The sequence below is a fragment of the Podarcis gaigeae genome (assembly GCF_964106915.1).
Source record: "Podarcis gaigeae genome assembly, chromosome: 9".
Taxonomy (NCBI): Eukaryota; Metazoa; Chordata; class Lepidosauria; order Squamata; family Lacertidae; genus Podarcis; species Podarcis gaigeae.
This window is the reverse complement of record NC_139685.1, coordinates 51,308,761-51,326,057: the sequence shown is the minus strand read 5'-3', so window position 1 is coordinate 51,326,057 and position 17,297 is coordinate 51,308,761. Positions and strand designations below refer to the sequence as shown.

The 17,297-nt window shown below is 42.7% G+C and overlaps 2 protein-coding genes across 3 annotated transcripts in view; both read right to left on the bottom strand.

The window, feature by feature from the left end:
• The window catches only part of SMIM43 (small integral membrane protein 43), a 245,669-nt gene that overhangs the window by 201,319 nt on the left and 27,053 nt on the right, over nt 1-17,297 (bottom strand). The gene's annotated exons all lie outside the window — the stretch shown is intronic.
• ANXA5 (annexin A5) overlaps nt 1-17,297 on the bottom strand; it is a 26,710-nt gene extending 9,413 nt beyond the window's left edge. Inside the window, exons 1-6 of the mRNA XM_083755974.1 lie at nt 17,106-17,297; nt 16,667-16,708; nt 6,617-6,701; nt 5,671-5,765; nt 5,133-5,246; nt 27-117 (exon numbers count right to left, since the gene is read on the bottom strand). Coding sequence (XP_083612100.1) covers nt 27-117; nt 5,133-5,246; nt 5,671-5,765; nt 6,617-6,701; nt 16,667-16,675 — 394 coding nt within the window. The 5' untranslated portion in view covers nt 16,676-16,708; nt 17,106-17,297. The remainder of the gene's footprint in view (nt 1-26; nt 118-5,132; nt 5,247-5,670; nt 5,766-6,616; nt 6,702-16,666; nt 16,709-17,105) is intronic.

Below are 17,297 nucleotides of genomic sequence, written 5' to 3'. Positions count from 1 at the left end.
AAACACAGAAAAAGCACTGCTTTTACCTTCCTGATAAACTTGTTTTATATTCCGGATTTCAGCTGGTGTTCTGGATGCAAGAATTTCAGTAAGGACTTTTTCATCAGTTCCTGCCCCCTGTAATTAATGGATTTGGTTGATGAAATAATGTAAGTTATTTTTGTTCAATATACACCTCTATCTTAATCTCATGAGAATGTTCATTTTCTACAGAATTTTCTTTTAAAAAAAACACACACCACACCTCAAATGTTTAATTACTTAAAATGCATTTGAAAGAAATTCATAATGCTCAAGACTACAAAGTTCTGCTTCCTGAATGCCATGTCAATAAGGGTACATGAAGACCCAGAAATAGAATTTGCACTGACTCACACAGGAAACGTGGCAGAGTTAAGAGCTGAAATAAGGATTCCTACATCACGGTCCTTTTAATAAAACTAAAAGAAAATCCTAATGGGCCTGCCAAGTGGATGGCTTTCGCCTCACCAAAGAACAGAATGACCACCATCTCTTATCAGTAGTACTGCCAGATGACAGATGTCCAGCTGTGGAACGGAGACAATGAGGTCATGGTATTTCTCTGCATGTGTACAGGAAAGTGTGTGCTTGAATATGCCTCCTATTTCCTCCAATACAACCGTTCTCCACAGCAAAGTTTATAACAGAAGCAAATAAGAGGAGCTAAGAGCCATTAGTGGTTACTTTTATAACAGCTGTTGTTGCCTAATAAATACAAAGAGCAAATAAGCATGCCTGCTAATGGGCTCAAGATTGCTTTTTAAAAGTTTCATTATAAATGAATGTATTTATTCAGCATTCAAGACAGAAACGACCCACTTTGGGGGGTTAAACCAAGAGAGGAGAACGCCCAGCTCACACATCAGATGTGGCTTGCAGCCAGATTTCCTCCAGCCCTCAGGTCCCCTTCTGATCACCAGTTGTTACAAACTATTATTATTATTATTATTATTATTATTATTATTATTATTATAAAAATGGAAGTCTATGAAGAAAACAGAAGTCGAAACTTCAGCTTAGTTCATAACTCCATTCTAATTCTTAACAAGAATGAAATATATGCCTTGTTTCCTGAGAAAATAGGTGGGTGGAGAGGAGTTTCTTGAGACCACGTTATTTCACTGCAATTCCTGTCTGCACTTGGGGGGGCAGCAAGCTGGAGTCTGAATCAGGAGAAGGGGGCAGTGGTCAATGGGAATCTGTACCAGCCAGGAGGCAAGAGGCAGAGGCAGGAAAAGCTTCAGAGCTGGAGAGTGGAGCATAGGATGGGTAGGAAGATAAGGCAGAAGAGGCAGGTCAGGCAAGTGAAAAGCCAGGTGCTTTCTCACCTGGTCATGCATCACTTGTGGGGATGATTGGGGAGGCAGGAGAGGATATATTATTTAATAATATCCTTCCAAACTTGCGCTAGAAAGTTCCATATTCTAGCAGAGTTCCAAACATCCCCCTTTTTAGATTACGCAGCGATCAGCTTGCTGCTGACTCATCTGAGTCTTACTATTAAAGATTCCTTCCTAGTAAAATCCCTTGCCTTTCCCTCTTAAAAGAATAAACAAAAGAATCTGATTAACGTTATTATAATAATAGTTTACTCACAGATTCATTCCGGTTCCCAGACATATCCCTGAAGGCAGGCTTAGGTTACAGTACAGTGGTACCTCTGGATGCGAACAGGATCCGTTCCGGAGCCCCATTCGCATCCTGAGTAGAATGCAACCCACGACTGCACATCTGCGCATGCATGACGTCATTTTGAGCATCTGCACATGCACGAGTGGCGAAACCCAGAAGTAACGCGTTCCGTTACTTCTGGATCACCACAGAGTGTAACTTGAAAATGCTCAACCTGAAGCATATTTAACCCAAGGTATGACTGTACTTAACAACTAGAACTATTCCATACAGAAGTTAGTCCTGAGTGACTGCGGCTAAGCAGTCCCTTCTCCAAACACATAGCAACATCCAAAATGGGGAACACACACACTGATCATAACATGGAGGCCGTGTGCTCCTCCATGCTAGTACAACAGACCACACCCTCTTCAAGTCACATGTCCACTGTAGGAATGTTGTACTTGACTGCGGTTTTACATCCCACACCACTGTCCCCCAGAACCAGGAGAATAGAAAAAGGAGGAATGGAGGAAGCTTCCACGCAGACGCAGTCTCTGGCTACATGCATGAAACCCATCAGGGGAAGGTACATAAACCAGTGGAACAGAGCTGGTCCCCTGTTGCTGCAACTGCTCCATAGAACGCGAACCAGGGAATAGCTGCCTAGCTGTTAGATTGGTATTGCGTAGATATCCAGAGCTGTAGAAGTGACTGTGTGTGTTATCTTTGGCAATAAATATTTAACTATCAGCCGTGTGCATTCCTTTGGCTAGGAAGTGACCTTGACAGTGCCCAGGACTCTAAATAGTTCTAGAGTTGCATTGCTAATGCAATTGCTTAATTGCTACTTTGTATAAATGTATCTTTCTTCTAATATCTATGGTCACATTACAACTCTACAAGATAATACTTTGAAAGCCAATATTTTAAACTACCTTATCACTACAAGCCCAGATTTGCTCTGCAAACATCTGGCTGAATTTATGGATGATAAACCATTTTGATTCACTTCACTCCCCTCTTTTCAGAGCTTACTACTCAGCATGTATTTGCAACACTTGTGAACAAAGTAATTCTTTATGCTGAACACATAGGGATGCTTCAAAATCAAGGGCCAATTCATGCCATCTGTTCGATGAGTTGAGATGTCAGTTGCACTAATTTGCGCAGAAGTTGCCATGCAGCAAAGAGGTCCTGTATTTGCTTTCCACCACTGTCAGTATAAAATCTGTATTTTATTTTTATTTACTTCCTATATTTTGGGAGTGCCAAACAACGTAAAGTTGTTTGAATTGGGGCAGAAATAGACTGCAAGCCATTCCAGTGGCAAAGATGCTCCCCTATTTTTATCCTGTAGCATTCATAGGGCTACTACTCAACTTTCAGTGGCAGACCAAAGTGTGAAAACCTGGGGCATTTGCAATGGAGAAACAGTGGGGGAAAGAAGGTGCTTAATCCTTTCCCTGCTTTTGTCCCCCGGAACCTTCTCCCACCAGATGCTTTTTAATAATTTAGAAAACCATTTCACTTTTGTCCAAATGTAGGAGTGAAAGAGTGGCTTGCACCCACTATATAAAACACTAAAATGAAATACAAAATGCACCAAAACCAACAAAAAACTGAACAGCAACTGGGGCAAGGAGGGAATAAATCAATGCTCAGTGAACATCATAATGAACTCAACCAGCACTGTCTTCAATTGCTATCTGAACACACAGGAAAAGGCCTTGCCAAGTCCTTGTGGGAAGTGAAACTCAAAGGGTGGGCCCAGTTCTAAGGCCTGGCCATGGGTCCTTACCTCCACAGACAGTGGAGGAAAGTGTAACAAGGCCTCTTCTGCAACATGCAGACAGGGTCATGAGTGAAATGACCCTTTGGAAATCTAGGTAAACCACTGCTTTTCAGCCAGCCAGGCTCCAAACGTGTGCTTGTCACCATTTACAGGTACCCTGCAGAGGTGTGGACTCCCAGTGTGGGTCCTAGTACCCAAAACGTCATTGCAGCCTCTGAGGCAGGAGGGTAAAAAAATCAGATGAGTTGTAAGGTGGGTGGTCATGGAGAATTATCAATGGCTGCTTTCATCAGCCATTAAAAAAAAAAACCTCCCACAAAGGTCTACACATTCTACACAATATAACCAAGCTGGCTTGAGTAACAAGTCTTTTAATCATTAACCATTCCATCCCTGTTCCCCCTTCTGTCAGCTTAATGATTATTACTTTTATCTCTTAAAATTAATATGAGATCATGGGCCTTTCATTTACTCAGCCACCCCAGTATGTCAACTTTCCAGTTGCCTTCCCCCCTCAAATTCCTAGCTGGAAAAGCAAAATCAATATTTGGCTAGAATACTTTGCTCAGAGTGGATAAGCAACTGGAAACAGTTTATATAGTTGAATAACTGTACTAGTAAGTATCTTCGAGGGCTTGTCCCCGCTAAACATTATTGGATCTAACCAGACATTTGCACATAATATCTAGAGATTATTTTATTTCCCAGTCTAAGCCCTCTGCTGAAATTTGAAAGGTGCTTACAAAAGGTGCTGAGAGAAATTGCCAAATGTGAGCAGTTTTACAGAACAGTTATCTGTTCATGGAAAGGCCAACAAAAATGACAAGGGGCCTGCCTTATGAGGAAAACCTACAACTAGGGTGTTTTTAGAGTAGAAAGGGGGACAGCAAAGGAAGAGACATGATAAGAGGCATACAGGATTATGCATGGTGTGAAGAAAGTGAGGAAGTTTTATTCCCTCTCACTGACGCCATCCAATGAAAGTGATGAGAAGGTAATTCAGGGCAGACAACAGGTAATTATGGAATTTGCCATCGTAAGATATAGCGGTGGCCAGTTGCTATTAAATCACAACGAATCGCTAGGCCCAGAGGGAGGATGCCTCTTAATACCTCTTGGTGGAAGCAACATGGCAGCAAGTTGTTGTCTTTGTGTCCCATTAATGGGCTTTGCATAAGAACCTGGTTGGCTACTTTGTGAATCAAAATGCAGTGTTTATTAGGCAGAGCTCTTGTGAACTTTCCTTGCTGGTTCCCCCATCCCTAAGAATAGCATTGCATATAATATATTTAATCACAAACTAGAACCAATAATGGCCATTAAAAACTTCCACTGGAAGCAGAACAATGGGATTCACTCATAAATTTTACATAGAGGGCCACTTTAAAAGGAAAGACACCTTGCGATTGTGAAATTCGAGCATTCGGCACGCATGGCTTTTTTGCACACACTCTTATGGACCAGACATTGTTTGCACTTCATCTACAAGACAAAAGACCATTGAAAACTCAAGTGGCTGAGATGTTTCTGGAATTACTCAGGTGGATCAGAAAATAAATGAGATCATTAAAATGAAAGCAATCACCATAAATAATCAAGCAGAACGATCATCATCATCATGATAGGAAGACATAATGATAGGAGATACATTCCTAAAGAAAAAGAAAAAGTCATCAATATTTTCATTTTGTGCCACTCATTTTACCTTAATGGCATGCTTCAGTGCATGGGCGTCAAAAAGCCGTGCAGGTCTCATCAGAGCAACCATCAGTCTCTCAAATTTGCCTGTAAGCTCCGATTTTAAGTCATCAACCAGGTCCTAATTGACAGAATAAAGAATGCCTAATTAATAAGAAATGCCTGACTAATGAGAAATGCAGTTTAAAATTAACCCGTCAGCCATAAACCTGGAACATCACTAGGATGAATGAAAAGTTCGTGAAGGGTGTATACCGTATTTTTCCATGTATAAGACGACCCCTATTTTGGGGGACTCAAAATTAAGAAAATGGGGGGAGATTGCCCCCATATATAAGACTATCCCCCCCTTTTAAACATTGTTTTTTAGTTTTTTTAAAAAACATAGTCTTGTACACAGAAAAGTATGGTATTTATTTGGGGTTGGATGCATGGAGTAATAGAAAATTTGCAACCAGTAGACCTGAAGTATTATTCATCACTAAATCCATATTATACAGACAAGTGCACACAAATCAACTCCCAACCCAAAGTAGCCTCCTTACCCTGCCAAACAACGTTTTAAATTCCACTGCAATTTCCTGGCGTTGCTTATTGCTTCTGCTCGTTAGAATCTTCACAATTGGCTCTTCATCCGTTCCTTAAATTATGCAAATTAAAAACAGAGTGATTGATTGCAATGATGAACATAAATATTTTGCAGATGAATATGTCAAGCATTGAAAATAGGCTACAGTACACATGAATATTCACTTTCTAGAAATCCTGTGTTGCCGGAAGAAAGTTATCTAAGTATCTCTCTACTTCACTATACAATCTCCAATCCAAACATATTTTAACATGCATTATTGGTATGGCATGGCTATACCAGATGTCTGCCCATGAAAGTGCCTGGTCTATGAGGGAGATTTCCATGAACCCCAATTACCTTTTTCAAGCACTGCTTGCAACTAATTAGTTCTCCAACCTCCTGCTTCAATGCCATTAAAAGAAAAAGGGGAAATTGCCTCTCCCAAGGTAACCCCAGCCAATCAAGAACCACTATGTGTTAGGGAACCAATTAGATTTAGTGATACAACACCACTGCATCCGAGTGGGAGCAGGAAGTATAACTCTAATTCTGATCAGGCTTCCCAAAGATGCCAAATAGCCAATCAAATTTGTCTATGCTTTGACATCATGAAGCCAAATCAGTGCTTCCAGCTCACACTTTAATCAATCAGTGATGCCCTTATTTTAGGAAAACAATAATTAACATTTCCTGAGAAATGTAACTATTTTAGAACAGGACTTCCACTGTTCAGGAGAAAAAATGGATAAATAGTTACTTTTACTGGAACACATTGTTAATGATTGCTTTTCTAAGTATGTCATATCCTGCTTTTGCAAACATCAGTGAATGACTGCTATGTCAAGGGATGAAGCAGGAATCCGAACATGTTGTTTAACTGATAATGGTCCACCTAGTCTGTAAAACAATTAATGCCTTACCCAAGCCTTTCATTGCCTTGCGAAGGACCTCAGCATCAGCTCTGGCATCAAAGCCAGGGAAATCCTTCACAGTGCCTTTTGTATACTAGAAAGAAACACAACATTACATTAAGGCATTGAAGTTTGGGCAATATTATGATAACTCCAAAAGCAGGGGGGAATCCTCAATCATCAAATGATTATTAATTAAGCATTAATCATTAACACAATATCTAAAAGACATGAACCATAAGAATCCAACAAGTTTGACTTAATGTTATGATGCATAAACACATTTGAAAAATAAAATATTTAAAATACAAAAATTTCCAACACAAAAATAAGATAAAATCCTCCAGTCAGATAATTAAAGGCTGGACAAAAAGCTAGTTAGCTGCACTTCGCAAACATCTAATGCAAGTCCCTGAAGAAGGCATCCAAATATAGAAGGCAAAATAAAATGATGTGTGTGGGTTTTTTAAACAAACAAACAAAGTTTCAGGAAAGCTCATTGTTTCCTTGAAGAGAATTCATATGCCCCTAAATTCAGGGGTAGCCAAGATGGTGCCATCCTTAGATGTTGTTAGACTCAAACTCCCATCAGCCCCAGCCACACTGGCAAAAAGTCTAGGATTATAGGTGTTCTAGTCTATCAACATCTGGAGGACACCAAGATGGCTGCTAGGTGTTCCAGTCTTCATAAACCAGACTCCTTATACAACCTTTCCTTTTAGGGACTGGGCAACTGTTCTTGGGAAATTTTGTGCTTCAGAATCACAATGGTTGAGCCTTCCTGTTGTAGCTTAATCGATTATTGGTGTTTGGGCAAATGGGTACAGAGTTTTTTAATTTATTTACAAGGTGAAATCCAGTTCATCACCTCCTGGCCGAAATCTGCAGATTCTGTGCATGGATTTGCCTTGTGCACCAGTGGTACACACCTGAGAAGAGAAGACTCAGTGGTCACACGATGTTGGGACACCAGAATACATGTCCATTCCATTCAAAATAATGTGAATGGGTTCCTTACTGATCTCTTGTCAGAAGTGACAATAAAGATAAATAGACAACTTTAGAAGTTTCAAGAATAATCCAGACCACCATCTCATGAAATTCCTTTAAGATGCAGAGTAAACAGGAAGGGGAAACAAGGATTTGTGGTACACCCATGTGTTTGCTTGCAAATGGTCACCACATGAAAAACTCCCTCATGCCTTCACAACCTCAGATACTCACCTGAATCTATCCTAGATGTCACCCTGTGGTAATAACACAGTTGTGTGAAGGGCCATTTCATTTTTTTCATCTGTTCCTTTCCTCCAAATAACCTTCAGTTTTACAGTCTACACTACTGATATTGTAACGGTATGTGCAAGTTTCACAATATGGCAGTAAGTATCTTCTTATTCTTACTTGTTGGGTTATATTAAGCTAGCATTGTTGTCTGACTCCAGCAAGGAAACTCAACTCTTTATTCGCCAGTTTCAATTAATCTGCTCTATTGTTAGAAAACTGGCAAAGAGGATCTAGCTCAGAGGGCAACTATAAGTCAAAGGCAAAGACAGAGGACAAAACAGAATTGGCATCTGAACAGCAGCTGTAATTTATCTGGCAGCAGCTGTGTGTGTTATTCTAAGCCAAAGCGGAATCATTATATCCCAGTAGGATAGCTGCCATGCTACACTACATTAAAAAAAAAAAAAGAATCTAGGCAAAGTAAATGCAACAGGCAACATAAAAACATCTCAAACATAACACATTTTATTCAATTTATTCTGGACTAGAAAAGACCCCAGAAGACTAGTACACACTATTTTTCTGTCCCTAAATTCAGAATGATTATCTCCACACCCACTGGCATAAAAGATAAAGGTAAAGGGACCCCTGACCATTAGGTCCAGTCGTGACCGACTCTGGAATTGCGGCAGGAGCAGGGCAAGTCCTAGGCTCTGTGGTTTAACCCACAGCGCCACCCGCGTATTGTTCAGACTTCTCTGTTTCTGCTCATTGTGGCAAGGGTCCCAGTGTCCTCTAGCAAATGACTAGGCCCACCACTACCATCTTTGAAGTGGAAGATTTAAGATAGGATTGTTCCAGCAGCTGTATGAGGACTCTGCTCCCTCCCAGCTCCAAGGCTGGAAGGCCAAGGGTTGCTTGACTGATTGAGGGGAGCTGTCCAGCACCCCTGCCTTCCAACTGTTCTAACAACCCCTTTCCCTGCAGGAAAGGCAACCAGAGCCCTTCTTGGACACCTGGAAGCAAGGCACCAAAGCATCTTCCTTACAAAGGGCCAAGCTTACAAGCTCCTTGCCTGCCTGTCCGAAACAATTGGCTAATAAGGCATTTCCTTAGCAAAGAGGTAATTTGTGACCTCCATTTTTCATATCAAGGCCAATAACTGCAGGCCCCTGTTATTATTATTACAAACTGCTTGCAAATGATTCTTAGCTTTAAAATATGAATCAAATAAAATTTGGGTTTAAAGGAGCGTTTGGATAAGAAGACTGCTGCATGTTTACTGTCTATTGAAATCAGTTTAGAATAACCTTTTGATTAGATTATGAACTGGTGTGGAGGAATGTTTTTAAAAAATAATCTGAAAGTGTCTCAAGACTAGGAGATCAGCAAGGATTATTTTTTCATATTGGCATTAAATACATATGAGGGGGAAAGATACTGCAACCAAATTAAAGAGGTACAGTACCTGCTTTTTCCAGTATGGTTGAATTAATTCCCCAGTTCAGCTAGGTTTTCTGGGGCTGTCTGTTGTTTGTGTTAGGGTTACAACATTTACACTACAATTAGAGAACATGCTGAGCATTCAGTATGAGAGGCTGTTTGCAATGCTGTGTCCAGTTAGGAAGAAAGAGTTACACAGAGTTGGCATGAGTGTTCATTTCCAGATCTTATCATAACATGTGTGGGCAAATTCCAGCAGAATGCTTATGATGGAGAGAGATACCACAGAAGGGTTGGGGAGGAGCATGCAATACACTGAAGACTCAATCCTGCATGCAGAGTTTTGCAACGAGCTTCCATTCACACACAAGCAATCCTAGTTAAACAGCTCAGATGATTGGAAGCCCTCCTCTTGCAAGTATATGCATGTTTAACCACTGTAATGCTAGCATTCCAACTAAAGACAGTGACATTCATTGTGAAGGTAACTTACTAGGATTTTGCTGCGGCAGAACCCAGGCGGAAAACTACCAGCCTGCCCATTAATTCATTAGCCAGGGCAGCTGCCAGTATTGAACTATGTAAACAACGCTATCTGGGTGGTGGTGGGGAGGCTACAGTCTGCAAACATAAGTGTGCTCTGAAAACAGGAGAGTTAGCAGAAGGTGAATGCGAGAGAAGACAAGCTAAGCAGTGATGTAAGGGGAAAGAAAGATCAGCCAAGGTATGTTTGAACAGCTTCCCAAGGCCTGTGGGCTGCTTTAGTTTAAAAACAATAGGAGCTATGGAAACCTGCCAGTTTGAGTGGAAGTTCAAAAGAGAAAAGACTGTTTAACTCTTCCCTCTCCTGCCATTTTCCCACAAAAAATATCCTTTATAAATGAGAAAACTTTGTAATTCTCTCCCACTCCATGGGGAGAAAAATCAACAGAGGGATTTTGAGTAGACAGCAACAGGATGGGAAAGGGTTAAGCAATCTCTCCTTCCACCACTCCTTCATACCAGATTGCAGCTACTTCTCCTTTTTAAAAAACATTGCAAGGCTGTCTATTGCATAACCATCCACTTTTGGTCCTTAGCTACACCATCGATTCCTAAGCACTTACTTTTAAGAACATCACCCTTGCCTATTCATTTGTTTGCTACACCAGTATTAAAATCCAATCCAAGTTCTCCTTTGATAATTGATCCAAGAGAACAAATATATTCTTCTTGGGTCCCTCCAAAGCAGCAACTTGTTGCGCAATCGCACCACCTGTTTCCAGATAGCGGAAAAGAGACAACGTGACTCACACTGGATTCGAAGGCCTTTCTTCTTCACTGTTTCTTTTTGCAATCCTATGCTTGCACCTCATAGCAAAGCTCCATGCTTTTGTGAAATTGACTTGGAAAGAGGTCTCTTCCTGGCTCTCTTCCATTAGAACAGTTGTGGGTGGGTGAGCAGCCAATTTATTTTGGCCAATTTGTGCCATTGCACCTGCATCCCCGACCCATTTATTATTGATAATTTTATTGGCAGAAGCTAGCACTGAGTATTTAAAAGTCTGTATTAATGTGTCCCATACCATTCTTCTTCTCCCTCCCCCCCCCCCCACTTCCCACAGCCAACTAAATGCTTCAAAAACCTTAAAAATGCTGCAGGACGAGAAATAGAAGCAGGGTGGGAAATGACCAAGCATGGCCTGGACAGCAACAAACCTATAATGTTTCAAGTCTGCCCTGCTCTGAAAAATTGTTTTATGTATATATAAGTAAAGGTAAAGGACCCCTGTACAGTTAAGTCCAGTCAAAGGCAGCTATGGGGTTGTGGCACTCATCTCGCTTTTAGGCCGAGGGAGTTGGTGTTTGTCCACAGACAGCTTTCCGGGTTATGTGGCCAGCATAACTAAACTGCTTCTGGTGCAACAGAACACTGTGACAGAAACTGGAGCACATGGAAACGCCATTTACCTTCCCGCTGCAGTGGTACCTATTTATATACTAGCACTGGTGTGCTTTCAAACTGCTAGGTTGGCAGGAGCTGGGACTGAGTAACAGGAGCTGGGACTGAGCAACAGGAGCTCACTCCGTTGCAGGAATTCAAACCGCTGACCTTCTGACCGGCAAGCCCAAGAGACTCAGTGGTTTAGACCACAGTGCCACCCACGCTAACAGGAAAACACTTCTGAGTGTGCTCACAATATGAATGAGCCTGCTTTGTGTCTCCAGGGATGTGTGCTCTAGGGGCCAATTCCTATAGGATACATACAGTGGTGCCTCGCAAGACAAAAATAATCCGTTCCGTGAGTTTCTTCGTCTAGCGGTTTTTTCGTCTTGCGAAGCAACCCTATTAGCGGCTTAGCGGATTAGCGCTATTAGCAGTTTAGCAGCTTAGCGGCTATTAAAGGCTTAGCGGCTTAGTGGCTAAAAGGCTATTAGCGGCTTAGAAAAAGGGGGGAAGCGAAAAAAATCGCAAGACTCGCAAGACGTTTTCGTCTTGCGAAGCAAGCCCATAGGGAAATCCGTCTTGCGAAGTGCATCGAAAAACGGAAAACCCTTTCGTCTAGCGGGTTTTTCGTCTAGCGAGGCATTCGTCTTGCGGGGCACCACTGTACATAGAAGTGCAACATACATGCAGATCATGTCTGTTATGAAAGGTAGATGAATGAATCAATCATTTTTCTTTTTATAAAGGAGTATGAGCACTAACAAGAAAAAAACCAAACCCTTGCCTATGGTTTTTAAAGAGCTAAATTAATAGATGTGCACCACCCTTTCCTGCTGATGCAATATGCATATATTTTACAACATACTTTCCCTGAATATAAATAGATTCATAACAAACCATGGATGTGTGGCAAGGGCTGTTCAGATTTTAAGCCATTTGAGTGACCTTTTTTTTTCCAAATGTGCGTTCTTGAGTAGGAAGACACTCTGTACATGAGTAGAGGCCCTTTGTACATAATTATTTAAAAAAACCCAGTAAAAGTAGCAATGTTGGTTTAAGGACTGCCCAATTAAACATACCTAAAAACAGTACACACATCTTTTATACTGCATATTCTCCAAACGTACACATATTGCAATCAACTCAATTAATGTCCTGGGCTCCCTTTCCTAGTATCTTGGGACAACATCCAAACATGTAACAGTTGTGCACTGCTACTATAGAAACAGCTTTGTTAGAAAAGCTAAACTACTCCAATTACAAAGGACGCAGGTAATCATTGCAGCAAGGCGGTTATTCTAGACATTAGGTGACGGTACAGTGATATAACATTACAACTGTTAGTCAACCCAGGCTACAGCAGAGCAAGACTAGGCAAATACTAAGTGCCAGTAGCTTCTGTAATCTTCTCTTTAGCATGCCTTCCATAAGACTGAAAAATTATCTTACTTCACTTGTAGTTAGCTCCCTCTTGTTCATTCCTCATAAGCCAGATTTGCCCATGCTGCTTTGAATGTTATCACAGTGCCAGACTAGATATGATGTGGAAGGTATTTGAACAGACTTATTTCCCAGGCTTCAAGAATCAGAGTAACTGCAGACAAAACTAGCTGTGCTGAGCCCCTTATTATTTACTTCATTTACATCATGCATCAACCCATTAAATAATCAAGCCATTTCTCTGTTTCATCTATTTTCTCAATGATCAAACTGTGAGCTTCATGGAATTCAGAAAATGGAATGTTGGATGAGCTGAGCCAGGTACTTCACGCTATTTTGCCTCTTACTCCCTCTTCAGAAGTTATCACACACACATTCTAATGAATGCACAGAGAGGCCCACAAATGCTGTTCCTGGCTCCCATATCTCCAACTCATACCTTCCTGTGTTGAGTAAAAGATCTGATGAGAGAACCTACACATATCTGGCAGAAAACGCTTAGGCTCCCCATGAAATTCAGGAAGCACAGACAGTTGGGGTTCCCTGGTCATGTGAAAAAGCCTATGCACCCAACATATGAAGGTCTGGGAACAGAGCAAGGATGCTCAGTGTGTATGCAGCCCAGCTTCCTTCTGGATTGTATCCCCATGTCAATGTATTTTTCTCAGATGTTTTGTTCAGACTGCAGACACACAGTGTTGATTCTCATGTTTATGAATGGCAACCAACTTCTGGTTAAACCAGTGTTTCCAAACTGAGGGCCATATGACCCTCCCTGCCCCCCCCCCCCAGGATATTCAAAGTGAATATGTATAAATGGGGGGGCACAGCACAAGGCTAGGGGCCACAGAGGGAAGCGAGAAATGGTGAAAATAATTTTATTTTATTTTTTAATCCTGATTGGCTGGCTATCCCGCTTGGCCAATCACAAGGAGGTAAGAGGGTGGCCCACCAGGGCCTAATGCTCCTTTTTGCCATGTGCGTTTTCTTGGAGCAGTCCTGGTTTGTTTTCAGTGGGAGAGGGCGATAGCTGAGGCTCCAGTTTTGACCACTAGAGCCTGCGATCCAGAACCCCCAGGTGTCCCCCCCAGGTGCAGTGGTGGGGTGGCAATGAGTCAATGCATAGGGCTGGGCGAGCCGGAACTGCTTGTTGCTGCTGCCAGTGCTGGGTCCGGTGGCAGCCTGGGCCTGACTCTGCAATGCGCAGGGTTCAATCCACCCCAGCACCTAGTGGATCAGGACCTTCGGGTGATGCAGAGGGGTGCAGGGCCTGCCAGCAGCATCAGCCCAGCTTTCTAAGCAGAGGTTGGATAGCCGTCTGTCATGGATGCCATAGCTGAGTTTCCTACATTGCAGGGGGTTGCACTAGAAAGATGCCACTTCCAGCTCCATTCTATGGTGTGTGTTTTTTTCTGTTTCAACAATATTTCATTATGTTCCCATCATTTTTTGCAATTGTATTTTGTATAAATTATAAAAATAATAAATAAAACATGTTCTATTTACAAACAAAACATTCAAATAGCTACCTTTCTGCCAGAGGGATGAGGGGCATGGACATAGCCAGAATTTTTGTTAGGGGGGCAGACTTTTGTGGGGGGGAGTAGAACCTCAGATTTGTATTGATTTTTACTTATTGGTGGGGCAGCTGGCCCCCACCCCCCTTGGCTATGCCCATGAGGGGGGCACAGGAAGGAAACAAGGTCGGGAGGGGGCCACGTAGGAAAAAGGTTGAGAAACACTGGATTAAACACTTTGAGCAAAAGCAGCAATTCACATAAATCCTTCAGGACAACATCTTCCAATGGAGTCATTTTGCACAATCCCCTCAAAGTTACTGAGTGATAGCAAAGCAGCTGGACCCACTAGTGCCAGAGGGAGCTGTATGATAAACACACACCTGGGGGCCTGTTCCAACCAGGACTGAAGCTGGGGCAAAAGCTTAAAGGCCTCTCCCACTGTGCCATGCTCGCAATCTATTTATGAAAGAAAATAATTTACCTACAGCCAAGTTGCATTACAACTGCCACATATGGAGCGGCCCATTGTTCCCAGAGATTCCTCTTTTGAGTTTTCCAAGCTTTCTTAAGAGTCAAACTACACCTCATAGGGGAGTTCCTTAACTGGAATCCAAACATCTTTTGTTACAGACAGCAGCCCCAGTGCAAGGAAGTTTGATTTGCACAGGACCTGTGGAGCCTCTGCACCACACTGATTTCTCAACTCCATGTCATTCCCCAAAGCTGCTATTGCAATACAGAAAAATAAAGTTGCACATTTAAACTACAGTATTAACCTCCTAAGTTTCTTCCTCTCTGGTCAATAGCAGCTCAGGGATGGGGCAATTTGGGCTAGCACTATGACACTGGGGCAAATGGCTGTTTTTTGTAAACTTATAAAATATCTGTAGTCCCATGTGTTTAGTCCTTCAGCTGCCATTCCTGGACACTTCAAAAGTAAAGTCTTGTGATGATACTGAAAAGTCTTCATATACATTCAGAAAAAAAATAACTTTAAGGTTTATAAAGAAAAACGTCATTCAGAGAGATAGAAAATGAATGTAATGCAAAAGAGGTCTGGCCACAAGGAGTAAGTAATAGAAAACAGAGGGAGGAGGAAAGTGGAATTTGGAATCTTTCTCTCTGCCTGGCTTCTTGCTTCTTAACCACTAGAAATAGGCAACGCCCACTCACAGCACAAAACTACAGTGCAGGAAACTTGGCTAAAAGAATGGAAAATGGGGAAAAGTCTGACGTGGATTTCACATGATTAGGCTGAGTTCACGTTGCTACGGATTCTGCCTCTCTTTAAAACTCTTGGATAGACTGACTCAGACAGAATTCAGCACTGAGCAGTATGAAAGTTAAGGGCAGAAGTGAAAGTCCCTTTTATCTGTAGGGCAGACTTCCCCACCCACCAGAAAACACTCCTCTTCAATAAGGCAGGGACTAAGAAAAATGATGGGGAAACAGACTGTCAAGGTCATAGAATTACAGAATCAGAGAGTTGGGTCTCAGATGGTCATCTAGTCCAACCCCCTGAAATACAGGAATCTCAGCCAAAGTATCCATGACAGATGGCCACCCAACCTCTGTTTAAAAACCTCCAAGGAAGGAGAGTCCACAACCTCTTGTGGGAGTCTGTTCCACTGCTGAACAGCTCTTACTGTCAGAAAGTTTTTCTGAATGTTTAGTTGGAATCTCCGTTCTTGTTACCTGAAGCCACTGGTTCGAGTCCTACCCTCCAGAGCAGGAGAAAGCAAGCATGCTCCTTGTTCCATGTGACAGCCCTTCAGATATTTGAAGATGGCTATCATATCATCTCCTCTCAGTCTCCTCTTTTCCAGGCTAATCATACCCAGCTCCTTCAAGCGCTCCTCCTAAGGCTTGGTTTCCAGACCCTTGATCATCTTGCCCTCCTCTGCATATGTCCCAGCTTGTCAACATCCTTCTTAAATTGTGGTGCCCAGAATTGTATACATTATTCCAAGTGTGGTCTAACTAAGGCAGAATAGAGTGCTACTACAGGTATTACTTCCCATGATCTGGGCACTATGATTCTGTTGATGCAGCCTAGAATAGCATTAGGTTTTTTTGCTGCTGCATCACACTGTGGACTCATGTTAAGCCTGTGGTTACCAAGACCCCTAGATCCTTTTCACATGTACTGCCAGGTGCCAACTTCCAAGTAATTAAGAGAGGAAGGAAAATATGTCTCTGCCATAGCAGCATCGTTTGAAAGGCAACAGCCACCATGACCATTCCTTTGAAGAGCTTACTTTGTGAGTTTTAATGACTTTCCCTCGATCTAACCTACCTCACTGGGTTGTAATAAAGAGGGAGGGCGGTTAGAGACCCTGCACAGCTCCCTGAGCTCTTTAGAGACGGACTGGGAGAAGGAACCCATACAGATAAATGAATGCCCTGCAAGATGGCGCCAAGGCTACTTCTCCGCCCACCCACTTCGTTAATTTAATAAAACACATTTTAATAAGGAGAAAGGGAAGGAAGCCGGGTATGACTCACCTTTGCCATTGTTTCGGGAATCGATCCGGCGAAGAAGAGACGCTGCAAGAGAAGACGAGCAGAAAGTATCAGGTTGTGCTCTGTGCAGTCGCCAGTTAACTCTGGAAAGGGCGCAGGAAACGCGGGGGCGCAAAAAGGCGGAGCGGAGGGTTCCCTGCCAGCGCCCAGAAGTTCCGATTTCGTAATCGTCACGTCGGGAGCCAACGCCCAAGCCGGCAAACGTGTCCCCACGTCCCCCCTTCCCCTCAGCAGGCGCGCGGAGCTATCCCAGACAGAGAATGCCTTCCCTCCTGCAACGATGTTTACGCATTACTTAAATACCGCAGGGCTTTATTTTATGTTATTAGCGCAGTGCAGGAGCCTTCATTACACTTCTCCATGAAGTGCCATTACCCCTCTCCACTCCACAACTCCTGGCCCACACGCCCGCGGAACTCACCGAAACTCGGCCGACGGGGAGCAGCGAAGCGCACGGCAGCGATTACGCGCACAGAGTGGAGGCGCCGAGGGAAGCGCTGCGGTTCTCGCTGCTTACCACGCCCTGCGCTCCGATTCTCCCTTGCGGCCAAGCGTCGTGGCTCTTCCTGCCTGTAGCCACTCCCATCCCCTCTCCGTTAATAGCGCTCGTCCA